The sequence below is a fragment of the Eutrema salsugineum genome, unplaced genomic scaffold (assembly GCF_000478725.1).
Source record: "Eutrema salsugineum unplaced genomic scaffold, Eutsalg1_0 scaffold_9, whole genome shotgun sequence".
Classification (NCBI taxonomy): Eukaryota; Viridiplantae; Streptophyta; class Magnoliopsida; order Brassicales; family Brassicaceae; genus Eutrema; species Eutrema salsugineum.
In genome coordinates, this window is record NW_006256342.1 from 4,831,336 (window position 1) to 4,858,124 (window position 26,789).

The window sequence follows — 26,789 nt, forward strand, 5'->3', positions numbered from 1 at the left end:
TCACGCATAACACACCTATAAAACAAATCCCTAATCTCCCAAAAAGAAAAAAACTCGTAATTTTATCAGATTTCACACTCACAATGGGTCGCCGCAGTGGTAAATCTTCCCATTCTTACGTTTCCAAACTTGTTCTTAGTTTTGGTTTTTCTTCGTATAATCGTGTTTCATTTTACGCTTTTCAAAGATTTACTTGTAAAAATCTGTGGCCGATGTGTTTCATTTTCCCCCATTTTTTTTTAGTTTTTAATTGAATTTTCGATTGTTGATTAGTCCCACTAAACGCACAAATTTGAGACGTAACCCTAATTATTAGTCTTACGGAAATTCGAATAAGATTTTGCTGCAGGAGGAGGAGGAGGTAGATCATCCAGTAGATCATATTCAAGTGGATGGCCTAAGTTTCGCTCTACGCCATCTCACCGTAAGAAGCCGTCTCCTAAGCCTGGTAAGAAAAAGAAAAAAAAAAATCTTCTTCTTAACATTGAATAATCAATATTTTATCAATTTTACAGTATATATTTTAAATTTCGGTGCAGTGAAAGATGAAAAAGATGAAAAAGCACATCCTCCTTCTAGAGTTGAGACAACTCATGGTGAAACTAGGTCTGGAAGATTTTTTTCGTCCATAGTTGATGGTATAACAATTAAACTTAATTAAATAAAAGAAAAAAAAATCTCTTTGCATTTCTTTTTCTTTTCAATTTAATTTAACGTCTTGAGGGAAATTAATTAGGTTTTGGTTGGGGGAGTGGAAATGCGATGGGACACAGATTCGTTGAATCCATTTTTGGTCCTAGAACCATTAAAACAGAGATTGTTTTACCAGAGAAAGTCGAAGTTGCTGCTGTTTCTGCCAAGGATAATAACGATAAATTCAAGGATTATACTGAATCATGCAGTATCAGCTATAATGCGTTTCAAGACGTAAGGCCTAGAATTGATGAATGTTCCCTAATTCCAGAATCATTTGCAAAATTCTGTGATTGTTTGTTTCTTGTTTTTTTTAATGTGTTTTATTGATGATTTGCAGTGCTTGAATGTGGAAGGGAATAATCTAAGCAAATGTCACATCTTCATGGATTCGCTGTTCGAGTGCAGGAAGAATTCCAGTTCCTTCAACTTCTAAGTTCTTAGATCTTTTTAGTTGTTTCTTTATAAGTTTTTTTTCCCAATAAAACAACAACAAATTAACCAAAAACACTCGTTGATTTAGGATCATTCGTTTATCATGATGTGTTCTTTTCTTGGATGATTAAATTTCCAAATCTATGAGTTATCGTATGATTTGGATAAAATAAGTTTGTGTGATTGATATAGAGGATTGAGTTTTGCATTTTGTTTCATTTAAAACAAAACAAAAAATATTTGGTTTCAGTTTTTCAAGCTGAAACAATTTCTTCAGATGATCGTGTACTTAATAAACAGTCCAGTGAAAATAGTATTAAATCGGAAATTTTGTTGGATGCGAGATTTTCGTTGCTAACAATTTCTCTAAGATTATTAAATTTGAACGCTGATATGATCAAAAGAAGTTTGACAAAAATATATATATATACCTTACTGTTGAATAAGCGACAAATTATAATCGAATAGCAAGAACGGGCTTTGCTAGGCCGACCTCGAGCTTGGGCTTACATCAGCAGTCATTATGCATTATGACGTGTGATTATTGCTTCTGCTAGAGTAAAAAAAATCAGTAACTCTAGCAGTAAAAAATTGATCGTAGCTATTTGGTTGGGCCTGCCTTGAACTGGCCCATCATAATTGGACTTGGGCAATAAGGCAATTCAAAATTTCCGCCGAAAAAACACTCAGTTCAAGGCTAGTGTTTTTTCACAATTAAATATTAAATTGTAGGTCTAACACATTTTGTTTTGCTCCTATCATAATTCATAAACATTAAGAGTACAAAGTATCTGCCAAAAAAAAGTAACACTAGAGGTTGGCAAGTTGATGATTTGTTCAATACAAAATTAAAATCATTTAATAATAAGATTACTAGTATTTAACTAAACCGAAAGCTACATCTAGAGCTTTGGCCTAATTACAGAGACGAAACCCATAAATTTGGTCAGATGCTGACTTGGCCAAATTCGACTGTTACATATTGCAAGACATATGACACGTTGATCAGAAAATGACAAACAAAGAGAAGTGTGAGAGTTTCAAAATAGTAATGTTGACTCGTTAATCGTTATATCACATTCTTACCTTTATCGTTTTATTTGTTGTCTATTTCTAATTCATTTTATTTTATTTCATTAATAGGTCATTATTATAAAATAAATTAAAACATGAAATGTGCCTTTGATTGGTAACCAATTATCTTTAAGGTAAATGTGTATCATTTCTTCTAGTATTACTAATCAAAAAGCGATTTCTGAAAATGGTATCATTACTGTGATTTATAATTATACCGCTCTCTAACTCTCTTATCACTCTTTCTTACAGTTTAGTCATTCTGTCAAATATTGTTTATCATTTATTAATGTTATCCCTTTGCACTAAAATTATGCAGGCATACTTTCGTTTTACATTTAGAATGAGAAGACAGATATATGCATGCTAATATGAAAAAAAAAAAAGGTGCTAACAAATGTTATGTTGGGAATCTTTTAACCGCAAAATAAATAAGACAAAGTCATGAAAAGTGTTTTAGTTCATTAAAAGAATTCAATTTGTATTCAGAATCATTCGTCCACAAAAAAGTTGTATTCGGAATCATTAGAAATATACGCAACTGATGATGCTTAATTTTAAGACAGAGGCTGGCCGTTAAACCAATTAGAGAACAAAACATATATGTGCGACAGTGTCAGATATGGATTGGTAACCCACGAAATTAATAATTGGCCCCGAAGAGTGGTGCATAACTATTCCAAGATTCATAGATATTGTAAATCACTCGTAAAAAATGTTCTGTGCTTCAGCTTTCTCTATATTTGTAAATGATTTCTGATAACACTGTAAAATAACAAGTGCCTATGAAAAGGTTCAAAAAAAAAAAAAACAAGTGCCATGAAATGCGAGAATATGTAAATCCATGAAATACAGCATATGTATTTCCAATTTTCCTTACTTCCATCCACAGTGTGAATTCTATTTTGAAACTCTTTTCGAGATTTACTGTAATAAGTTCAAATATATACAATCGTATCCTTCATTTACCGCCTTAGTTTCTGAAACTCAACAATATATCACATAGGATACGTAAATGCAATACTATCAGCCATATACGTAATACGTGCCTAAGTGTACGTTTGAATTTTAACTTTAACCTGTTTTAAATCTAATGTTAAATTATATTTTTTTTTAAAACAAACTGTTTTACAACTTTGATCGATCATTTTTTTAAACAAGAAACAGAAACTACTACTTTTTTTTTGTTCAACAACAGAAACTACTACTTCACTGTTCTATGTTGGCGTTTCTTTTGTGGAGAACCACTCTCTCAAACCATCTTCATATAAATATAGAAAATATAGAAAACACTCAGATTGTATACTAACTGAATTTATATAAAACAAAAAAAAATCTTTAATTAAATTGTTAGACGGTAGATTCTTTTAGTACGCCGGATTAGTAACAAAAAACTTTCAAACATTGCGATGTTAAATGGTCTCAAACACCGTATGCGGCGGAAAAAAATTGGGAAAAATACGTGGCACATTTGTCGGGTGGTATAGAAACGGGTCCCACATTTCAATAAGAAATGCTATCCATTCGAACCATTGGACGGTCGGGATATATTGAAGAGGATTAAATTATGATAAATTAATTTTTGTAATTAAAAGTTAACTAACATCGAGAGGTAGATAAGATATTAAGAAGTGGTGGTTTGGATTCTGTTGCATGCTTGCACCGCGCGTACCTGTCTCACCTTTGCAATAGAATAGTTGACCTTTCTTGCTTTGTCTGGTTCTTCCAAATCCTGAAGCATATATTACGGGGGTGTGGATTTTTTTTTTTAATATTTGTGGCTGGTTTAACTTCTATATTCTTTTTTTTTTCTTGTTATTCGAGTTTCCTTTCACAGTTTCACAAAAAAAAATTATTCCGTTAGATATTTTGGATTCGTTTGGATTTTGTCTTCATCAGGGTCGATCGTTTTTTTCCCCCCACTTTTCACAGATTTAAATGTTACCGCAAGTGATGTTTGATCATATTCAAGGCATCTCAAGTCTCAACACATAAAATGAAATTAAGATCATATTCAAGACATATTAACACAGCAAATATTTTAACCCTTTTAAAATAAAATATCATATATTTGGTAGAATGATAGAATGATAGGATAAAAATGGATCTCTCAACTTATTTGGAAATTTTGTGTATTATTTTAATTAAACAATCCAACACTTTTCACTGCAAGGAAAAAAACGGATGTAAATATGCAAATATTTTCTATCTTTTTAAAAATTAATTAGAACTCTCCCTTAGTTACTACTTACTAACTTTATAGATTTCTAGATATCAGGTAGACTATATATATAATCACGCTGAATGGAGTGAAAATGTGAAATGGCAAGGGAATCATCCCCACTTGATATTTAGCTGATAAGAAAAGGAAAGGGTGATCTTCTGTTTTAAATGGATATACTATTAAATGGAGTATCATATTTTTGATAGCAAGTTGGATTTCTTTTCTATTTTTTTAATGCTTTGGCAAGTTTTTGTCCAGATATGACTACTATTTTTTCTCGATGTTATGACTATATCACTTTTTACATAATTTTTGAAAAATCCAAAAATATATTAGAAATTTTATCTGGCCACCACTTAGAATAATGTTATGTTTTGGATCTATTAGAGAATTTGGTAAATAGAATACATAACGGTTATAATCACCTTGAAGTTTAATTACGTGGTAAAATCATAATTACTCCTGATTCTCAAATAAGAACCAAGAGTATTAAAATATTATTTTGTTAAAATAGTGTGAGAATTGATAAAAATCAATGAAAGAGATTATATCAAGCATGTTACTTTGTTGAATACATTATTTTCGTCAGTCATATCTCATCATAAAATATGAGGAGATGTTGTTTATCGTACCTACAGAAGTCTCTTTCACAGCGAAACAAACACCCAATCCTCATGTTCTTGTGCAGAGTCAACTTTGATTAATCCACACAAGCGGGAATATATTTGTGAGCTCTACAATTTTACGTTGCATTATCTAATTGGGACCAAGAGCCAATATGGAGATGTGGTTTCAGGTAAAGATGAATTTTATCATCCAATAAACTTGAGCATCGAATCTACAGTATCTAACACACACGCACAAACAAGATTTTTTTTTTTTTTTTTGCGCCGAATTTTTTTGTGTTTCAACCAAAAACAATCTATAAGTTATCAATATCTAATTTTAGTTATTTTTATACTAGACTTTATTTGTATTCAGACTTCTAATAATTTTTCTTTGTAAGCTTTCGAAAAGAATCTCTTTCTACATATGTTGAGAAGATTTTTAAATTCCTATTTCATTTAACGTAAACTAATTATGTAAATTTACTCTAGATTTTTGAAATGATCAAAATGATTATATCAACCATTTGCATCCTATATAGTTTTATAATGCCTAGACAATGAGTGCTGACTTAGATAGACCGTCCAATAATTCAGGTGCAATTAGTATATGTAAAATCAACATTTTATAACTTTCTAAGTTATATCATTGGATACTGCACTGTGCAGACGTCTGCAGAGTTGGCCCCAACTTTAAAACTGATAATATAAGAAAATAAAGAAAAAACGCATTAAGTAAATCTTCCAAGCTTCAAGTCAGGTTCATGATCTGGAAGTCAACGGTCAAACATATTACAGCTCATATACAGACGAGATAAAAAGGAAATATAAAAAAGATATAATCTCACGGGCAGTTTGAAGGACTTTGGTTATGAATATTTTGTGTATTTTAATGTCAATTTGTTGTATGCTTTATAAAAAGAGAGAAAAAGAGTTCTAAAAATGAGAGAAATAATGTATAGAAAGAAAGGGTCGGTCCGTTAAAAAAAGAAAGAAATAAAGGGTCGGCTATTGTCACAGTTAAGCGGAAGTGGAGAATGGTTGGTATTTGTTGTGTCCTTCAAACCTCAAAAAGCTTTTATTTCAAGAACTTTTTGTTTTATTTTCAGCACAGTACTTTTTAAAAATGGTAAGTAGGTCTGCATTTATAAGAATGAAAATCGACAACAACTATATATACTAACAGGCGAATATTTCTGATTATAATTTGTGCTTTTTTAAATTTATGTTTGTTATATTATAATTTGATTTTCTCTTATTATAAGTAGTAGTCAATAATTAGTCAATTGATATCGAATATAGGTACGTTTAGTATATGCAATCACGATGGACGATTTACGAACGATTACACAATGACATCATATTCATTAGGCACATATCAAAACAAATGACTCTATCTGCATTATACTCACAATAGAATTCGCTTAAATCTCTAACATTTTAGCACAACAATTACTTTTCTTATCCTATAATACACTTAGTTAAATTCAATAATTGTCTCTAAAGTAATGAATCCACATACTTGAATACAAATTTAAATGGAGAGTATATATTTAGTATTTGTATGTTTTGGATTTTTTCCTTACAAAATTTCAGTAAATCTATAATATTGTAATTCTCAATAACAAGTGCAGTTTTGTAAATAGAAAACATGTGATCCAATGATTTGTTCGAGTAAATTTAGATTTTACCAGTGAATATTGACCACCGAAAATTGATTTACTATATTAAAAAATCTAATCATTTTCATTGATTTTTGTAAAATTTTATTAACTATTTGGCTATTTGCAACCGTTTGCAGTCGTAAATGTTTGTAGAAATAATTTGTTTGATTAAGAATTGCTTTAAACGGCACAAAACTCTCCAAAATAATTTGTATAATTATTAACAAACGTTAATAATTTCAACCATCCATAATAAGGTTTGCAAATTACGACGTAAAACTTAATCAACACTTTGTAATTTCATTTTGATATCAATGAATCAATGATATTGTTTGTCGTTAAAAAAAAAAAACTAATCAACACTATGTATTATAGACTGAATTCGGTTTAACATAAAATTCCTAAACGGAAGGAAACAAAGTAAATATATGCATGGATACGAGAACGTGACACTTGTCTTTGCAATTTGTTTCTTTAGTTGCATGATAACACTTTAATGTAAAGTCCTCCCCAACAGTATTGGATTCCTCGCTATAAAAGACCTCACGGTGATTAGGGCCTTCAGATGTGAATTTGAATCATATACTTCAACATATTTACGCACACACGTATAGGTATTTATATATTGAACTGGAATAATCAAAATATTCAAATCTGAAAATAGTAGAAATGCACTGGCAAAGAAAAATATTAGTTAATTTCCAGCATATTCTTGAATTTATCCTATGTTATAGTTAGTTTTTTTACAGGTAGTTGTTTCATTGTCTATTATTTATATACGAATTCTATCGGTTTTCATTTAAGTTCTGATATGGCAGCAACACGATCGCTATATTACAAAATGTAGTCACAATTTTTTTATATTTAGTTATGTTGATTTGAATATTTAATTTGATGTTAAAGATCTACTAGTTTACCTGTTCAGCTCTGAAATAACAGATCGAACAAATGACTACCCTCAAACCGTTTCGGAATCAACCTTCTCTCCTTCCTCGTTCCCAACTTCGATTCTATTGCCAGAGACATAGTATATATATATATGGAAGAATCTTCGGAAAAAAAATTAGATGTTATCATGATCAGATTATTTTGACTATCATATATTCATATGTTTATGTTTTGATTTTATATAGATGTCGAACTGCTATTCAAAAAATCTCATCATCCAGCTCGGATGTTTCCGGAATCCTTCCCGAACACATTTTTAAAGTATGATTTACATTATTGCATATATCAACATATGAAAATGATATAGCATTGTCACTTTGAATATATATTATTCACAATTCACAATTCTCACTTTATTAACAGAGTATTATATACATCAAGTTATAATTACGGAAATTGTGTGGTAAAATTCATGATATTCGTAGATGTACAGGGTAAATATAGCCGACAAAAGAAATAGTTTGTTTATGATTCTATCGAAAATGAATTAACAACGTCAAAAAGGGTAATTAGTATCAACAGTTAATTGGTTATTTTGCAAAGCCAAAACTGTCATGAATGATAGAAATTAGAAAGAGGAGGTTTCACTAGGTCTAGATTAAGTGAATGTTCTATTGCATTTTGTTCTAGTCAACAAAGTTAATTTCACTAAATTTATTTTTAATCCATTAAGTGGAGGGTTTGATTCCTTCCAATTTCCATCACCTTTATCTTTCCCTCAACTTTTTTTATTTGGATTTACTTGCATCGCTCTCCATTAAACAAACCAAACCCAAATATATTGTATACTTCTATATATTAATATGTCCTGACCACACGAATTTTGTAGACTAAAAGTAATTTTTACGTGAAAACATTATATGTTATTCTCTTAACTATCTAGGAGAATTTATTGTTCGTTAACATGAAAATGCTAACGAATAATATGATGTGAGTAATCGATAATCATTAAATTCAAAAGGAAAAAAAATGTTATCACTAACATATGTAGAATAAAAGACAAATTCAGTTCTAGATATGTGACATAGGTATTGGAAACCCCATTTTAAATCAACTTGCATATTAAGTAAAGGCAAACAAACATGATTGATTAGTCTTTATTCCACCACTATATTACTAGCTTTACAAATTCTTGGAATTAATATCACCTTGAGTGCCCTAAAAACAAAGAAATAAAGCTTTATTGCCCAAAAAGAAAGAGAGGAGCAAAGTAAAAAATAAGGTCATATTTTAAGAAGAGCATAAAGAAAAATTGCAACATGAAGTCATTTTCTAATCTTAAAGAGGGCCCAAATTCTTCTTTCTTTTCACCCAATTGGACCCTTCCTCAATCCCCTCCCCTTCTCCATCTCTTTATATTCCACTAATACCCTTCTCACTTTCACTCTTATATTTCCTCATAATTAAACCTTTTTGTTCTTCTTCTCCTCAAAGTTTGAGAGAGAGAAAGAGAGAGAATGGTGGGTTCTTGAAGCTTCTCGCATTTTTTCTTTCTTTTAATCGTTCCAAGAAATCAACACACCATTTTGTGTGGGAGATGATGTTTCCTTTTATAGAAATATATGTCTTTTCTCAAAGTTTTTATAAGTTTTCTTTTTGTTATTTGCCATATAACAGGAAGTGGAAGAAGAGGTCTCAAGATGGGAAGGCTACGCCGATTGGAGAAACAGAGCCGCTGTAAAAGGCCGTCACGGCGGCATGCTCGCCGCTTCTTTTGTCTTAGGTTAGTATCAAATTTCCAAATTTACCCCTCCTTTTCTCCTCCCTTTAAACTCTGGTGGATCATGTGATTGATAAATTTATTTTGTTTTCTTCTTTATTTCTTGTAATCAGTGGTGGAGATATTAGAGAATCTAGCGTATCTGGCGAATGCAAGTAATCTCGTGTTGTACCTAAGAGAGTACATGCACTTGTCTCCATCGAAATCAGCGAATGACGTCACCAATTTCATGGGCACAGCTTTTCTCCTTGCTCTTCTTGGTGGTTTCCTCTCCGACGCTTTCTTCTCCACTTATGTCATCTTCCTCATCTCTGCCTCTATCGAGTTTCTGGTAAAAACCTACTTAACTCTCTTATATTTACTGATATGTTTACATTTGTTAGTTCTCATAATTTGAAAGAATTTTTACTCAAGAAACAACAACAAATGGCTTAAAAATCATTTCCCTATAAAATTCAGAAATCTAACTAATTTATCCGTTAGAAGATGATTAACAAATTACTTTTGCTTCCTCTATCTTTCGCTTAAGTTTGAAGTTATTAGCGTTGACTTTTTTAAATGGCTAGCCACCAAAACAATAAACCCATTCACATTACTACACCAGAGACGACCCATCTGATAGATAGATCTACTTGCATATCTATCACTTTATCTTTAAAGATATAAATTTTCATTACAAAAAAGAAAACAAAAAGTATGCATATATGGTTAAAAAGGCTTTTGTAAGCAAAATCCAACGAACCATGCGTGCATTGGGATGCTGATAAAAAAGGACAAAGCAAGGAGCGTGATTTTGATACGGTACCGTATCAATACACAACGCCCTACTCCCAACACGACACACATGTGACCTACGTGACACCATCAATTAAAAAATCGTATGTTGGTGCGGGACCCATCGTATTCAGTAGCTCTTCATTTTTTTTAACCGTCACTGTCTTAGGGTCAAAAAAGGAAATATAAAAAAGCTCTTTCCTGAGTTTCAGCAGTAACACAACACTAAAGAGTCCTCCTTTTGTTTTTGTGGTATCTTGTCTTTATATTTGATAGGGTATGAAACTATAATGTCCACTTATATAACATCTGCCACTCGTACCCTCGTGACTCTTCCATATAATGGTACAAAAGACAAAACAAACTTCTAGTTCAAAAGTACGGTTGGGCTCTTAATGCTTTGTCTTTTCTTATATTTTGCTTTTGTGTAGCGTTTGGTGTTATAATCCTGACGCAAAACGCAAACGTATATCTACCACCCATTGTTGATGGATTCTGATAGATATCATGTTTGGCTATACACTAAGATATCATAACGACATAATAATCTCAAATTAAATCATTATAAAACTATAGCAGATTAAAAAAAGAGTTCATTATCTTAAAATAGGCCACTATATCTTCTACTTAAGAGTACATTTTAGATTTGAGTCATTTACATATATGATTTATATATATATATACATGTCTAGCTAGAAACAACCTATAATGTTATGATTGGATAATATATGGCAATTCATCTACAAGAGTCCAAAACATAAATAACCCTGCTGTTACGTCAGTGTAACCGAAGTTATTTCTTCAAGAAGATAGCATCGCCCAATAAGAAGACCACACGAAAAATTAGGTTTCGTCCATACCTCATTTAATAACGACGTTTCATCGTTCCTAACGTTTTCAATAATTTGTATGAATCACGTCGCTACTCTGACTCTCATGAACCAGAAAGGGTTAAACTCACTCACGTGCTCCTCACATGCCCTGGGTCCCATATTTTCCTTTTGCAACTTCCAAAAAAACAGTGTCTCCAATGATTTTAAGTTTCTAACCAAATATACATAATTTTAGCCAATAATGATTATAATACGGTTTGGGATACGTGCAGGGATTGATCGTACTCACGATCCAAGCTCGTACACCTTCCTTAATGCCACCATCGTGCGATGGTCCCACGTGTCAAGGTGTGAGTGGTTCGAAGGCGGCAATGCTGTTTGTGGGATTGTACCTTGTGGCTTTAGGAGTGGGAGGGATAAAAGGGTCATTACCATCTCACGGAGCAGAGCAATTCGATGAGAGTACACCTAAAGGTCGGAAACAAAGGTCAACGTTCTTCAACTACTTCGTGTTCTGTCTAGCTTCTGGAGCACTCGTGGCCGTCACGTTCGTTGTTTGGTTAGAAGACAACAAAGGATGGGAATGGGGATTTGGTGTTTCTACCATTGCCATTTTCATCTCGTTTCTCATCTTCCTCTCTGGTTCAAGCTTTTACAGGAACAAGATCCCATGTGGAAGTCCTCTCACCACAATCTTGAAGGTTTAATCTTTTTAATGATTGACTTTTGACATTGAAAAGAAACGTGTGTTCTAAGTAATGTATATGATTTGTTTGATTCAGGTTCTTCTTGCGGCTTCGGTTAAGAGCTGCGCGAGTGGAAGTTCAAGTAATGCGATTGTGAATTTGGCTATTAGTCCCCCTAATCATTGTGTACCGAAGGGGAAGAAAGAAGTTGCTGTGAACTCAGAAGAAGGACTTGAAAAGCCGCGTCATGAAGAAGCTGTGCCTCCTCAGACACAACTAACCAATAGTTTGAGATTCTTAAACAGAGCTGCGGAGGAGAAACCGGAACATAGATTGTTAGAATGCACTGTCCAACAAGTGGAGGATGTAAAGATTGTGCTTAAAATGCTCCCGATATTTGCTTGCACCATCATGCTCAACTGTTGCTTAGCTCAGCTCTCAACATTCTCCGTCCAACAAGCTGCATCGATGAACACAAAGATCGGAAACCTAAAGATTCCTCCAGCTTCATTACCAGTCTTCCCCGTCGTGTTCATCATGATCCTCGCGCCTATCTACGACCATCTCATTATCCCATTCGCTAGAAAAACAACCAAAACCGAAACAGGAGTCACTCATCTGCAAAGAATCGGAGTAGGGTTAGTACTCTCGATATTGGCCATGGCGGTTGCAGCTCTGGTTGAGATCAAACGCAAGGGAGTGGCCAAAGACGCCGGGTTGCTTGACTCGCACGAAACCTTACCGATCACTTTCCTCTGGATCGCGCTTCAGTATCTTTTCCTAGGGTCAGCTGATCTGTTCACGCTAGCTGGTTTGCTAGAGTATTTCTTCACAGAAGCACCATCCTCTATGAGATCTTTAGCTACATCGCTCTCGTGGGCTTCTTTGGCAATGGGGTATTACTTGAGCTCGGTGATCGTTTCAGTAGTGAACAGCATAACAGGTAGCTCAGGGAATACACCTTGGCTCAGAGGAGAGAAGATAAACCGTTACAAACTAGACTACTTCTACTGGCTAATGTGTGTTTTGAGTGCAGCTAACTTCTTGCACTATCTCTTCTGGGCAATGCGTTACAAGTACAGATCAACAGGTTCGAGAAGTTAAATCGGTTTGTCCGCTTTTAATGTTTTTTTTGGTTAGAGAGTGAAGAGCAACAAAAAAAAAAATTGTTTTTTTACTTCATCGGCTGATATATAAGAGATGAAATGGGGACAAATTAGTGATGATAGTAAATAGTGGAGGGATTGGAGTTTTTTTCCTTTTTTTTCTCTAATCGTTGGACAAGGAATGTACAGCCAATGATGATTTTAACTTGTATGAATTATTTAGTCTTACTTTGAATTGTTTCTTGTGCTGTACGAAATTGATGAGCCAAGCTTAACGTTTAATATTATTTCACAAAGGGTGGATACAAGGCTAGGTTTTACTTCCGTGTGTTGAATACTTTCACTAATCACTAGTTGCTCTCACCAAAATACTGAGAAGTGGATTTAGTGAGAAAAAAAAAAACTATGCTTTTGTGTGTGTGTGTGTGTGCATCTGTGAAATTTCTGAGAAAACGATGAGTAAAGAGGCCCAAACATTGTTGAACGCTTTACATGGGCCTAGAAGAGAATAAGGAAATATAAACGTGTTGACATTAGTCGGATAAGCTCCTTTTTTTCTTTTTTGAATTTATCTCTCAAGTGCCAACTAAAATATCTTATAAATAGAATAAACAAATTTGGAGTTGACAAAAAAAAAAAAACAAATTTGAGGAATTTATAGTAGTGGTGCAAATCAAAACAGCATCAGACCTACCACTTTCTAAACAAACTCGGTTTCGTCGTGATAACACTTAATTACCCGATAAAGGCAAAATTAACAAAAGTGATTCCCAACGACATAGAAGTAAAGGTTTTACTAAATTGATAAAATAAAAAAACGTAGTTAAAAAAAAGCCCTTACCAAAAAATTAAATAAAATTAGACACCTAATAAGTAATTTCGCCGAACTTTCCTTCGTCCTTCCTTGTAATTTCCTCCAAGTTTCTCCCTTTTTTTCTTTATTGCTTTGCTTATATTTGCGTCTCTTTGTTCTCTAATCACAGTTTTGTGTAATTTCCTTGATATTCCGCTCGTCAATCCTCTCGTCTTCTCGGTAACTAATTTTCTTTTGTTACTGTTGATTTTGTGGGTTTCGTGCTCTTTCGTGGACCCCTTTTGTACTCCGTTGACAGAATCTTGTCGATTTTTGGGTCTCATTCTTAGGTTTTCTTGTATGTGGGTTTTCTAGAAGACGAATAGGGTTTCGGGTATTTTGTTCAATTCTTAGGTTTTATTTTCAAATAGACCGAACATTCTTGATGATTGCGTTGTTAATTTCTGCTAATATCTAATTGCAGAGTCAATATTTTAAGGTCATCTTATAGAATCTGAGTCTACTTGACGTAGAAAAAAAATGGGTTTCGAAAATTATAATAGTTTTCGTTAAAAAATCTTATCTTTCGATAGAAGAGGAGACAAATTTGAATTTTTCTTTGACTTTTTGTATGTTTCAGAATCTTTGCCTTGTTCCTTACTTTTTGTTCTTTTCTTTGACAGATATTTATACTTTGGCTCCAAAGCTTTGTAAATTGTATCTCCTTGCTTTGTTACGCTTTGTGATGTTCTGTTTACATTTGGTTGATTGATTCAGGAAAGAAAATATTATGGGTCAAGTTTTGGGATGTGTCCAAGTTGATCAATCGACTGTAGCAATCAAAGAGACTTTTGGGAAATTCGACGACGTTCTTGAGCCAGGATGTCACTGTTTGCCATGGTGCTTGGGAAGTCAAGTCGCTGGTCACCTTTCACTGCGTGTTCAGCAGCTCGATGTTCGCTGCGAGACGAAAACTAAGGTCTCTCTTTTGTGTCTCCATTATCTAATGCTTTGAGACATTGAACGTTTTGTAATGATTTTTTGTGTTCTTTGTTTATTTTAGGATAATGTGTTTGTCACTGTTGTTGCTTCCATTCAATACCGTGCCTTAGCGGAGAGTGCTCAAGATGCTTTTTACAAGCTCAGCAACACGAGGAATCAGATTCAAGCTTATGTCTTTGATGGTTTGTTTTCAGATATTCTTCCTTTTTGTTTCTTGTTTCTTTGTGATGTTGCGTTTTGCCTAAAAGTAAACAACTCTCCATTGATTTGCTTTTGTGAAGTGATCCGAGCAAGTGTACCTAAGCTGGATCTAGACTCAACCTTTGAGCAAAAGAACGACATTGCAAAAACCGTTGAGAGTGAGCTTGAAAAGGTGAACTAATCTACTTTCAAAAGCCATCTCCTTTAGCAAAAAATTTGAAAGCTTTGCAGAAAATGAAATACATTAAACTCCATCTGCTGTTATGTATAATTATAGGCTATGTCCCATTACGGGTATGAGATAGTCCAGACGCTTATTGTGGATATCGAGCCAGATGTGCATGTCAAGAGGGCAATGAATGAGATCAATGCCGGTATGCTCACTTGTTGATATATATATATATATATATACAAAGCTTTCGACTTTTATCTGCTGAAAATCTTAAACATGTTTTTGGTTCTGTTTCTTGGGATACGCAGCTTCGAGGATGAGAGAGGCGGCGAGTGAAAAAGCTGAGGCAGAGAAGATACTTCAGATCAAGAGAGCAGAGGGAGAAGCTGAATCGAAATACCTTTCAGGTATGGGTATAGCCCGTCAGAGACAAGCCATTGTGGATGGTCTGAGAAACAGTGTGCTCGCCTTCTCTGAGTCTGTTCCAGGGACATCTTCTAAAGACGTCATGGATATGGTTCTGGTCACTCAGTACTTTGACACATTGAAGGAGATTGGTGCGTCTTCCAAGTCAAACTCGGTGTTCATACCGCACGGTCCAGGAGCTGTTAAGGACATTGCTTCACAGATCAGGGATGGTCTTCTTCAGGGTAACGCTGCTGATTCGTGATCTCAAAGTACAAAGCTTTCTTCAGGGCTTAGTTGTGTTGATACTTAGTAGAGCTTTCTTCATGGTTTAGTTGTGTTGCAACTTGGTATTATTTATCTTTAGCGGTTTGGCTTTCTATTTTGTGAAGGATACCTTAAAATACTTATCGTTGGTCTGTTTATCGGCTTGTGGATTGGATCCTCTGTCTTGTTTAGTAGGTTTGGAGTATACTAAATTTTTTTTTACTACATTATTTTCATTTTTCGTTCCAAAGTTGACAAATTTCATTCACTTACTCTGCTGCTAGAAATTTGTAAGTCAATTAGAACTTTAATATTAAAAATTTATAATTCCTCTTCAATATATATTACCAAATTAGTGTAGTTTTTTTCCGGTTTAGTGGATTAACTCAAATTCGAATTTTAACTCATCCGGATCAGCTAAGCGATTGCTAATTGAAACCGGTCGGTGAATCAAGTTTCAAATCACTGAATATTACCCGTAAAAAACAAGTACTTATAGGGTTTAGTTAGCAAAAACCAAATTATTAGATATATAATAGGCGTGAATTTAAAAATCAGGCTTACTACAATAGCCTCGTCCAAATGTTTGCCTATTAGGTAAGGGAAAAGGCAACACACGAGACGGAACATTTACATAGAAGAAAAACTGAAAAAAAAAACATGCTAATTTCACCGAGTAAACGGTTAATACAAGCTAAGCAGGCAAGTAGCTTTTTTTTTTTTTTTGACATCCAGACAAGTAGCCATTTAAAAAAAAAAGTTACTTTAGTTTTTTGAAGATGGGTACGGTATAACCGTATAAGCAGCAAGTATTCATGCCAGGTATACAAAAAAAGCCACAGAGAAAAGATTGGCTTTTTATAGAGCAAAGAAGTCGGCACTATATAAAATTAAAATAAAACAATCAATTAACTTCGTTAAACAAAAAAGTATCTACTTTTTAAGATCTCTTACGATACCAACACTGAGATCTGTGCTTCACAATTTCGGAAACAAACATCTCAAAACGTTCCAAACTCATCGGTCAGCCGTCAGATCATAAACAGAAAAAAAGAAAAAAAAAGCATTAGTGTGTAATTAGTTTAAAACTTAAGACAAAAACAAAATCGTATTTTCCTTATATAAACATATAACGACGCGCGGATGGTGGGACCCTACGTAGGCTGACGTGGCTTTTAAGTGTGATTACAAGTCTGGCGCTTACTCGAATCTCAATAAAGCTATTTTCCCTTTCACCAAAACCAAAAGTTATCATATCTTTTTTCCAATAAACCATTTATTTCAACGACTCTTAACCTCTTCTTCGTTCGAATCTTCACTCTCGCTTCAAAATATCTTCTTCTTCTTCTTCGTTCTGGTCTCTCGATCAAGAAACTGCAATGTCCACCTTCCCCATTGAGCCTCTTCTTCACCATTCTTCTCTTCGCAACAACTCTAAAATCTATCGCGGAGCTAGAGGCTTATTGCCTTGCTCGTTGAATCTCAGTTCTCAGTTCACTTCGAAGAAACTACACTCGATTGGAAGAAGCGTCGTCGGCTCCAGGACGAGTTTAGGTCTTCGAAGCTCGAATCACAGAAGGTCCGTCGCGATTCGTGCTAGCTCGTCGGATACTGCCGTCGTGGAAACCTCTCAATCGGACGATGTCGTCTTCAAGGAAAACTTCTCCGTTCAGCGAATCGAAAAGGTTTTTCTCAATCACCAGAAACACACATTCACCGTTTTACTCGCCTTTGTATGCCTAATTTTCGCAAGCCTGGCTTAATTTTGGTGTCGGAAAATTGATGAAACCTAACGCAAAGTACTTACTCAATTTAATTGAGCTATGCATTTCATGCTGTTGTTAAGTTGGACCGAGTTGATTCATTGATTTGGTGGATCTCTTGTGAAGATCATAAGTTCTTTTTTTTTATTTAAGTTTGTTTCGATTTGGAAACGATAGGCAGAAGGAAAGATTTACGTTCGATTAAAGCAAGTGAAGGAGGATAATTGGGAGCTGACTGTTGGATGTAGTCTTCCTGGGAAATGGATCATTCATTGGGGAGTTTCATATGTGGGTGATACTGGCAGGTCTTTCCACTTTTTTTCACATTTCCTCTTTCTTTCTACTTTTTCTTTTTAGTTTCCTCATTACTCCCTTGATGTTCTCTGCGTTTTAAAATTTGACAGTGAATGGGATCAACCTCCAGAAGATATGAGACCACCTGGCTCGATTGCCATCAAGGTACTCTACTCGGTGTTTTTCCCCTTTTGGTTATCTTTATTTTGGATTATGTGTAACACTTTTATTTATATTGTGTCAGGACTATGCCATAGAGACACCTTTGGAGAAGTCATCCGAAGGAGATTCGTTTTATGAAGTTACTATAAATCTAAATCTGGAAAGCTCAGTAGCAGCTCTCAATTTTGTTTTGAAGGTTCTGTTTGCTTAACTCTCTGCGGCAAAGCTGGTTATTCGTTTGACCTTAGATGTGCATTTATTTGGGACTGTTGTTTTTTTTCTCCAGGACGAAGAAACTGGGGCATGGTATCAGCACAAAGGGAGAGATTTTAAGGTCCCTCTTGTGGACGATGTTCCTGATAATGGAAATCTGATTGGAGCAAAGAAAGGCTTCGGTAAGTGGCCGGTTTATTTTACATTTATTGTTCTGAGTACAGGCTTTGCATTCTTATACTTGCATTCTTTCACTTTCATTTCCTCATTCGCTTTCAACGATTTATAGTTATAGCTCAAGTAATCTAGTGATTTAACGGGAAGTATAGTATTGCAACAGTCCTTCCTTGAATCTTCATATCTGATTGAGACTTGCTTTCTCTTGGATCTTCAGGTCCCATTGGGCAGGTCACAAACATCATTGTCAAACCAGATGAGCCCGGTGCAGATGTTCAAGAAAAGAGCTCGTCTGATCTTACAAAAGAAAGAAAAGGTCTTGAAGAGTTTTACGAAGAGATGCCAATTAGTAAACATGTTGCTGATGATAACTCAGTCAGTGTCACTGCAAGGAAATGCCCTGCAACATCTAAGAACGTTGTATCGATTGAAACTGATTTACCGGGTGATGTTACTGTCCACTGGGGAGTTTGCAAAAATGGCAGTAAAAAGTGGGAAATTCCAGCTGAACCTTACCCAGAGGAAACATCTTTGTTTAAGAACAAGGCACTGCGGACTCGTTTACAGGTAAGTGTAGAAGTATGTTCCTTGGAAAGATTCGAATGTTCAGATTTGAAAATCTGGCAATAATCACCGGTGTTGGGTCTCTCTAGTTTTTAGTCTGTGAGATTTAAAATTAGTTCTCGGTTAGCACCTGGCCATGTTGACAAAAGTCCTAGCATTTTTCAGGTTGTACAGGCCTTATTTTAAACTTAGCATTAGGGTGGTAGCAACACTATGCTTCTTCTTTTTGATGCTCCCTGGTAGATATATTTCCTTTGGATTGCATACTTTTACCACCTGATGCCATCACGCATGTCTTTCCTGCTGCTTCCAGATATTGTGGGCACCTAGAGATCATTTTCATGTTGTCAACAAATAATCTAATTTTTTTTGGTTTACCTTTCCTGTTATAATAATTTCTCTTACCATCAGTGACATTATCTAATGAATATGCGTATGACACTCTGCAGCGAAAAGACGATGGAAATGGATCTTTTGGATTATTCTCTCTGGATGGAAATCTTGAAGGATTATGTTTTGTTCTCAAGTTAAATGAAAATACTTGGCTAAATAATAGGGGCGAAGACTTCTATGTCCCTTTCCTCACTTCAAGTAGCTTGCCCGTTGAAACTGAAGCTGCTCAAGTGAGTGAAAAGACACCAAAAACAAATCAAGAAGTGTCTGATAGCGCATTTACTAATGAAATCATCACTGAGATAAGGAACTTGGCAATTGACATTTCCTCTCACAAGAATCAGAAGACAAATGTGAAAGAAGTGCAAGTAAACATTCTTCAAGAAATTGAGAAACTTGCTGCGGAGGCTTATAGCATATTTCGAAGTACAACTCCAACTTTTTCCGAGGAAAGTGTTTTAGAAGCAGAGGTTGAAAAGCCTGAAATTAAAATCTCCTCGGGAACTGGCTCAGGATTTGAGATATTGTGCCAGGGATTCAACTGGGAATCTCATAAATCTGGTAGATGGTACCTGGAACTTCAAGAAAAAGCCGATGAGTTAGCTTCACTAGGGTTCACTGTTCTGTGGCTGCCTCCTCCTACAGAATCTGTGTCACCTGAAGGGTACATGCCGAAAGACCTGTATAACTTGAATTCCAGGTGAGCTCTGCAATTTTACAAGGCTTCCTATTGTTATTTAGTTGCGTAAAACTTCATCATGAATCTGAGGTTGTTCAATCTTTAAGTGGGATTAAATGAACTTCTGGTTGAGATACAAGAAAATAGCATGTATTTGAACACTACCTGTTTCCTCTGTTTTTGTTGCAAACTTACAACAGATATGGAACTATTGATGAGCTAAAAGATACCGTTAGGAAATTTCACAAGGTTGGGATCAAAGTTCTTGGCGATGCTGTTTTGAATCACCGTTGTGCACACTTCAAGAATCAAAATGGTGTATGGAATCTATTTGGAGGGCGTCTAAACTGGGACGATAGGGCAGTAGTTGCAGATGACCCTCATTTTCAGGTATACTTTCGCTTTTTTTTGGGATCTAATTTAAAGAGAAGTTTGATACTATAGCAATAGAATAAAAAAAGGGGCAAATTCTTTGTTGAAGAACGTGCTTTTTGCTGATATATGCTGCTGTATTATTATTTTTCGTCTAATGTTTGTGTGGTAGATAAGGTGCTTATGATCTTCATTCAATTTATTCATTGATTCAGGGTAGAGGAAACAAGAGCAGTGGAGATAATTTCCATGCTGCTCCAAATATAGATCACTCGCAAGATTTTGTTAGGAAAGATATCAAGGAATGGCTCTGCTGGATGAGGTTAGTTCCCCTGTTCTTTTTATTTTCTTTAAAAATTTCTGCTGGCGTCTGATTTCATTCGCAATTTTGATTCACCTGCAGAGAAGAAGTTGGGTACGATGGATGGAGGCTTGATTTTGTAAGAGGGTTTTGGGGAGGTTATGTGAAAGACTATATGGATGCTAGCAAACCGTACTTTGCGGTTGGTGAATACTGGGATTCCCTAAGTTACACGTATGGAGAAATGGACTACAATCAAGACGCACATCGTCAAAGGATTGTTGACTGGATTAACGCAACCAGTGGAGCTGCCGGTGCATTTGATGTCACAACCAAAGGAATTCTTCATACGGTACTAATAAATATTCAACATCTTGTAGCGTTTGTTATAACATTTGGTTTTGGTTTATGAAATCCGGTAAGCTTTCTGTGTGTAGGCGCTTCAAAAATGTGAATACTGGAGACTCTCAGACCCCAAAGGGAAACCTCCTGGTGTAGTTGGATGGTGGCCTTCTCGTGCTGTAACATTCATAGAGAATCATGACACTGGCTCTACTCAGGTTTTTGTTTCTCACCATTTTAACTACCCCAAGTTTTCTGTTTGAATTAACCGTCTTAACGATTATTTTCCTTCTCTTTGTTTAAAGGGACATTGGAGATTTCCGGGAGGGAAGGAAATGCAAGGATATGCTTACATCTTGACTCATCCAGGAACACCAGCGGTTTTCTTTGACCATATCTTCTCGGATTACCATTCCGAGATTGCTTCTCTTCTCTCTCTCAGGAACAGACAGAAACTCCACTGTCGGAGTGTGGTAAACTTAGAATCTTTTCAAACATATTTTCTTTGTTTTACGAAATTGGCCAGGTTTTAAACCCAACCTCCTGTGTTTACGTGATTGTGAATTGTAAAGGTGAATATAGACAAGAGTGAGAGAGACGTCTACGCAGCTATAATAGATGAAAAGGTAGCAATGAAGATCGGACCAGGGCATTACGATCCACCAAACGGATCTAAAAACTGGTCTGTAGCTGTCGAAGGCAGAGACTACAAGGTGTGGGAAACATCTTAAGAAGCAGGTAATTTTTTATGTGCGTAGTAAATAAGAATATTCCTGGAGGAAAAATGTTATATAGTATATGTTTCAGGGAAGAAGCAGAAAAATAAGCTTACCTGGAAATGTGATTGTAGGTGAAGAACCATGTTTAAGATTTGTCCCAATTTTTACAATACTGAGAACATATCATATGTTGTATCAACATTCTGGATGATTGTATATTGTATGCATATATGAAACATATATGTGTTAATGTGATGAGTTGAATAAAGTAGTCAAGAAGATCTGTGGTATTCTTCTTCTGCAGCTTCATAGAACTAAAAACTAACATTCAAAACTAAAAATCTAATGTAAGTTTCGTTCGAGAAATTTATAAGAGGAACCCTAAAAAATTATTCAAACATAACAAAAATTAATCTTCTACATATCAAAAAAAGTTAACACCCTCGCCAAAAAGTTAATTTTATTAGTAATAGGGTCTGAAAAAGTTTCACTAACAAAAAAAAATAAAATATAGAAATAAACATGTAAAAGGAAAAGGAATTTAACTAAAAAAATAATAATTTTATTAGTAGTGGGATGTATTGCTATCGATTATAAATAATTGTCTACAATTTCAATAGATTAACAAATAAAACATATTCTAAGAGAGACAGAGACATGCATTGATAAAACAATGGCTAATTTTTTCGTGAGTTTCGACAACTTGAAAAAGGTTTTAGCAAGATAGAAGTGCTTGTTAGAATCTTACACTTCTGGGAGGCACGGACGCCAAAAAAAGGCGGTTTACTTATGGGACTCTAGGTACTTATCGTAGATCAAAAAGTACTTGCAAAATTTAATAATTCATAATGTACTCAAAAGTTATAAGACAATATTAGTAATATTTTTTTTTGTCTTGCAGTCGACCATCATCCATGCATTCATATCAGCTAACCGAATAGGTTACGATGAAAAACTAAAGCCCGATGTAGTTTATAGGATCAACAATTTCGTTGTCCTTGAAAACAAGATCAGCTACAAAGTAACAGCAAACAACATTGGTTAAGGACAATCAAGCTGACCATACTATTGAAAAGCAAAAGGTTAGGATTCGATATTTCGAGCAATTTAAAGAAGCATTCAACATTGCTCGATCCTTCGAATCCTAAACTTTTGCTTTTCAATAGTATGGTTAGCTTGCTTGTCCTTAGTTAATATTGTTTGTTGAGTGAATTGGATTTGAAATTTGTGAGAAGTTACATTGTAGTTGGTATTGTTTTCAAGGACAACAAAAAAAAAGTTTGACAACAATTCAACAGCAACCTGCATTATCTGCATAATAGTGACCGATCCAATAAACTATAAATGTATTTTTTCCAATAATTCCAGAAAAATAAATAATGGAGCGATCTTTATCAATCAAAATCGTTAAAAGCTTCTTCAACATTTCGCTGAGTGAGAAATTTCTGAAATTTCAGCTTATCTCCTGGTTTTTAAATTTACACTCATATTCAGAACTTGGACTAAGTAAAGTCTTGGGTTGCTTTTGGCTCAAACACTCAAGAAATATAAAGTCTTCTTTTATATTGAGGAAAACCAAATCCAAGTCACTTCTTATTTGGTAAAGACATAAAAAAAAAGCAGTGTCTTTAGTTTAGAACATGCACTACAAGAAAATATTAAATTTTGACCAATTTTTTTGGTCAAAAATTTGTCGACGAATTTTCCACCAATAAACAACTGATATTGAATCGGTTGATAATTGGTCAAAAAATTTCGACCAACATATATAATTGTTATTTAGTCAAAAAATTTGACTGTTTTAAAACCGTTTATTATAGCGATCAAATATGGGTCGAAGATTTATGATGATATTATTCAGTCAATAATTGGTCAAAATGACTGAATAATTATCGACCAATAATAAAACCATTTTATATTAGTTAAAAAATTATCAGTATTTTTCGATCAATGAAACTAATTGAGATTACTGACGAATTAGTCATTAGGCTTAAGGCCAATTTAGGGTTATGGAAAATCGTCCTAGTTTCTTGAGATCTCCATCTGAAACACGTATAGCTCAGAGAGACATTTGTCCGCTAAGATGTAGTCTCTAGTGGAGTTCATCTGCATATAGAGATACTTTTGAAATCTTGAATCCTTGAGCTGCAAGTTTCTATGTGGGATACACCAATTTTAACCAAATTATAATCAAATATTTAATAATAAAAATAATATTATTTGATCAAAAATTGGTTAAAAATTGATCAAAAATTAGTCAAAAACAACTATTTTTGACCATTTTTTTTTACCATTTTGGTGGTCAGATATCTACTTGTTTTCTTGTAGTGATGTTCTCAATGAGTTAAGAACGTGTTTTTCCATAACGTTTATGAATCATAGACATTTTGTTTTGCTCTATGTGTAGAATATGTATGATGGGAACGTTGATCTACATACGAAATGAGCCTTATCAATAGGCATTCCCGTGGAAGTCACAGGTCTATACATGGCTTGGAAACAGAACGGAAAGCTATCATGGAAGCAAGTGTATCCCACATAGAAACTTGCAGCTCAAGGATTCAAGATTTCAAAAGTATCTCTATATGCAGATGAACTCCACTAGAGACTACATCTTAGCGGACAAATGTCTCTCTGAGCTATACGTGTTTCAGATGGAGATCTCAAGAAACTAGGACGATTTTCCATAACCCTAAATTGGCCTTAAGCCTAAGGCAAATCGCAGAGCACGGTACAAAAGCTTTTTACAATGGCACTGTTGGGGTTAACCTTGTGAGAGATATCCGTAAATTCGGAGGGATAATAACTTTGAAAAATCTGCAAAAGTTATAGAGTTTAAGGTTAAAAAACCATTGTCAGTTGACATTCTCGGATACCGACTACTTGGTATGCCTCTTCCTTCATCCGGTGGTGCTGCAATGATACTTGTTAGTTTATTTGTTTTTAACATGAAGATATCACATTTTGATCAAACCTAAATTCTACTTAAGGTTTAAATAAGGTGTTTCTTGCGTTGCAGGTTTTGAACATTCTTTCTGGATATGGGATTCCAGCAGTTGTTTCGGGCCCTCTCGGGGTTCATCGACTAGTCGAGGCTATGAAACATGCCTTCGCGGTTAGAATGAACCTTGGGGATCCGGATTTTGTAGATGTTACCAAGGTTGTATCAGATATGTTGTCTCTATAGTTTGCACAAGACTTGAAGAAAAAGATATACGACGAGAAAACCTTTGACCCAAAATATAACGGCGGCAAGTAAGTTTTTTTTTTCGAACTGTATGTTAAACCCGCAGATTTCTTCTTCATTTCTTGATTTTTCTTCATCGAACTCGTAGGTGAGATCAGATTCACGATCATGGGTTAAGCCATTTGTCGATTGTAGATCACGAGAGGAATGTTGTTTTGATGAATAGTACAATAAACAAGTACTTTGAGGCATTGATTCTATCACCAATTAAGCTGAACAACGAAATGGCAGATTTCTCGATCCCTATGAAATCCAGCGGCAACTAAAAAGTGCCACCGCCGGCACCAACGAACTTCATCCATTCGGGAAAACGACATTTGTCCTCGATCAGGGGCTGACACAAATGTGGTGGTATGGGGTTAAATGCCCCCTACTTTTTTTTTTTTAATAAACATTAAATAAATTTGATTTAATATATTATTTTAATGAATTTATAAAAAATTGCTCCCTATTATAAAAAAAAAATTGTTCTCTATTGAAAGTGCCCCCAATAAAAGAAAGTTCTAGATCCGTCAATGTTCTGAATGACACCTACCATTGTACTCAAAGTAAGCGGAAAACACCATGTTACTTGTGGTACACGAAACTTTGAATTTGGATTCTATACGACAGATTTTTCTGCTTTTGTTTGCTTAGGACGATAAAGTGAAAGCCGTGGTTGGTGCAAGCGGAGGATCGTACATCATCGCTGGAACAACAGAAGTTTTCTTGAATCATTTTTTCCTCAAGATGGATCCTCTTTCTTCCGTCTTGGCTCCAAGAATCTACCATCAGGTTTTTTTGTGTTTTTCCTTTTGCCCAACCTCAGAAAGTTTTTTCTCTACTCAAACCTAAAATTGCGTTTTGTAATTTTATTTTCAGCTGATACCAAACATAGTTTCGTATGAAAATTGGACGACTGTGTTCAGTGGCCATTTCGAGATTCCTAAAGAGACAAGAGTTGTGTTGGAAAAGAAAGGCCATGTCCTAGCGCCGATCACCGGAGGTACGATTGCTCAGTTCATAGTTCAAGAATCCGGTGCAAATTCCAGCGGTATGAGTGAGCTTGTGGCGGTAAGTGATCCAAGAAAAGGAGGGTTCCCTTCAGGATACTAAGATCGCCAACAGCGTTATCTTCTATCTATTTGGAGTTGATTATGTAAAAACGAAACAAAAATATACGTTGTTTATTACTTTAAAGAACTAGGCAATAAACCAAACACATTAAAAACCGAATTATTAAATTATTACTTTATTAAAAAAATGTAGTTGTTACTGTTTTGATAGTAAATGAGTGACAATCAGGTTACAAAAAAGAACTCATTAAAGAACTAAATTCATACGTTGTTCATACGTTGTTACATATTAGACAATTACATCGACTGATTTCAGACAAGATTTTGCTAAATGCTCAAGAGTTAAGCGATTAGTTTGCTAAAATCAAGAAAAAGGTATATTAAACACTTTCAGAAATTTGGAACATAGCTTCCAAAAGTAAAATCAGTGGCACGAAAATATAGACCATTTTGATCCTAATATTGTTATATTTTTTTTGTGTTATCTTATTTTCATAGGGTTTTTGTTGCATTTGGAGTCCTATTTAATCGAATCTATAAAAAATTCTCAAGTGTGTATTTTTTTTTAAAATAAATTATTATAACTTTTTTAAAAAAATAACTCAGACGAAAATCCACCGATTCGTCATAAAATATACACTATAAGCCACAATCTACGTTATTTGGAGAGATAGAAATATACGGAGGTATGGTGAAGACCCCTCTCCACCTCAAAGATTAATGAAGTTCATTGACAGAACAATGAGAAACGCTCGATCAGACTCATAGGAAACCAAGATTATGATAACAGCTTTATGTTTTGGTTTGACACTAGAGATTAGGAAAATTCTTTAAGCTGTATTTTGAATTCTTTAAACTCTGATGCACTTGATGTAAAAAAACTTTGATTGAATAAATTTTACATTT

The 26,789-nt window shown here is 34.6% G+C and overlaps 5 protein-coding genes across 7 annotated transcripts; all 5 read left to right on the top strand.

Annotated features, from left to right (window-relative positions):
* The first annotated feature begins 43 nt into the window (after positions 1 to 43).
* Positions 44 to 1,190, top strand: LOC18009185. The gene is made up of 5 exons (XM_006390893.2): positions 44 to 99; positions 350 to 448; positions 540 to 638; positions 737 to 927; positions 1,034 to 1,190. Exons 1-5 carry the CDS (start codon positions 84 to 86, stop codon positions 1,127 to 1,129), a joined length of 501 nt encoding a protein of 166 aa, XP_006390955.1. The 5' UTR covers positions 44 to 83; the 3' UTR covers positions 1,130 to 1,190.
* Positions 1,191 to 8,977: 7,787 nt separating this feature from the next.
* On the top strand, positions 8,978 to 13,039 carry LOC18008165 (protein NRT1/ PTR FAMILY 4.6). Its single transcript, XM_006390894.2, has 5 exons — positions 8,978 to 9,103; positions 9,261 to 9,366; positions 9,477 to 9,694; positions 11,243 to 11,671; positions 11,753 to 13,039. Exons 1-5 carry the CDS (start codon positions 9,101 to 9,103, stop codon positions 12,758 to 12,760), a joined length of 1,764 nt encoding a protein of 587 aa, XP_006390956.1. The 5' UTR covers positions 8,978 to 9,100; the 3' UTR covers positions 12,761 to 13,039.
* Positions 13,040 to 13,668: 629 nt separating this feature from the next.
* On the top strand, positions 13,669 to 15,832 carry LOC18009286 (hypersensitive-induced response protein 2). Its single transcript, XM_006390895.2, has 6 exons — positions 13,669 to 13,795; positions 14,333 to 14,534; positions 14,619 to 14,739; positions 14,839 to 14,930; positions 15,036 to 15,132; positions 15,239 to 15,832. The coding sequence occupies exons 2-6, from the start codon at positions 14,346 to 14,348 to the stop codon at positions 15,598 to 15,600; spliced, it is 861 nt and encodes a 286-aa protein (XP_006390957.1). The 5' UTR covers positions 13,669 to 13,795; positions 14,333 to 14,345; the 3' UTR covers positions 15,601 to 15,832.
* Positions 15,833 to 16,883: 1,051 nt separating this feature from the next.
* On the top strand, positions 16,884 to 21,864 carry LOC18008175 (alpha-amylase 3, chloroplastic). Of its 3 annotated transcripts, none has more exons than XM_006390898.2 (14): positions 16,884 to 17,287; positions 17,543 to 17,670; positions 17,770 to 17,824; positions 17,904 to 18,017; positions 18,108 to 18,216; positions 18,429 to 18,778; positions 19,225 to 19,868; positions 20,048 to 20,237; positions 20,435 to 20,541; positions 20,623 to 20,872; positions 20,958 to 21,080; positions 21,168 to 21,335; positions 21,435 to 21,600; positions 21,670 to 21,864. In XM_006390898.2, exons 1-13 carry the CDS (start codon positions 16,982 to 16,984, stop codon positions 21,591 to 21,593), a joined length of 2,703 nt encoding a protein of 900 aa, XP_006390960.1. In that variant the 5' UTR covers positions 16,884 to 16,981; the 3' UTR covers positions 21,594 to 21,600; positions 21,670 to 21,864. The 3 variants fall into 3 exon arrangements, with proteins under 3 accessions (XP_006390960.1, XP_024006441.1, XP_024006437.1); XM_024150673.1 differs by having other exon boundaries at positions 21,713 to 21,852; XM_024150669.1 differs by having other exon boundaries at positions 21,435 to 21,852.
* Positions 21,865 to 23,991: 2,127 nt separating this feature from the next.
* On the top strand, positions 23,992 to 25,923 carry LOC18008747 (glutathione hydrolase 1). The gene is given in 9 exon segments (XM_024155234.1): positions 23,992 to 24,153; positions 24,155 to 24,244; positions 24,246 to 24,407; positions 24,410 to 24,508; positions 24,601 to 24,836; positions 24,917 to 25,153; positions 25,352 to 25,376; positions 25,465 to 25,602; positions 25,690 to 25,923. Coding segments are annotated over 9 exon segments (1,383 nt in total).
* The last annotated feature ends 866 nt before the right edge of the window (positions 25,924 to 26,789 follow it).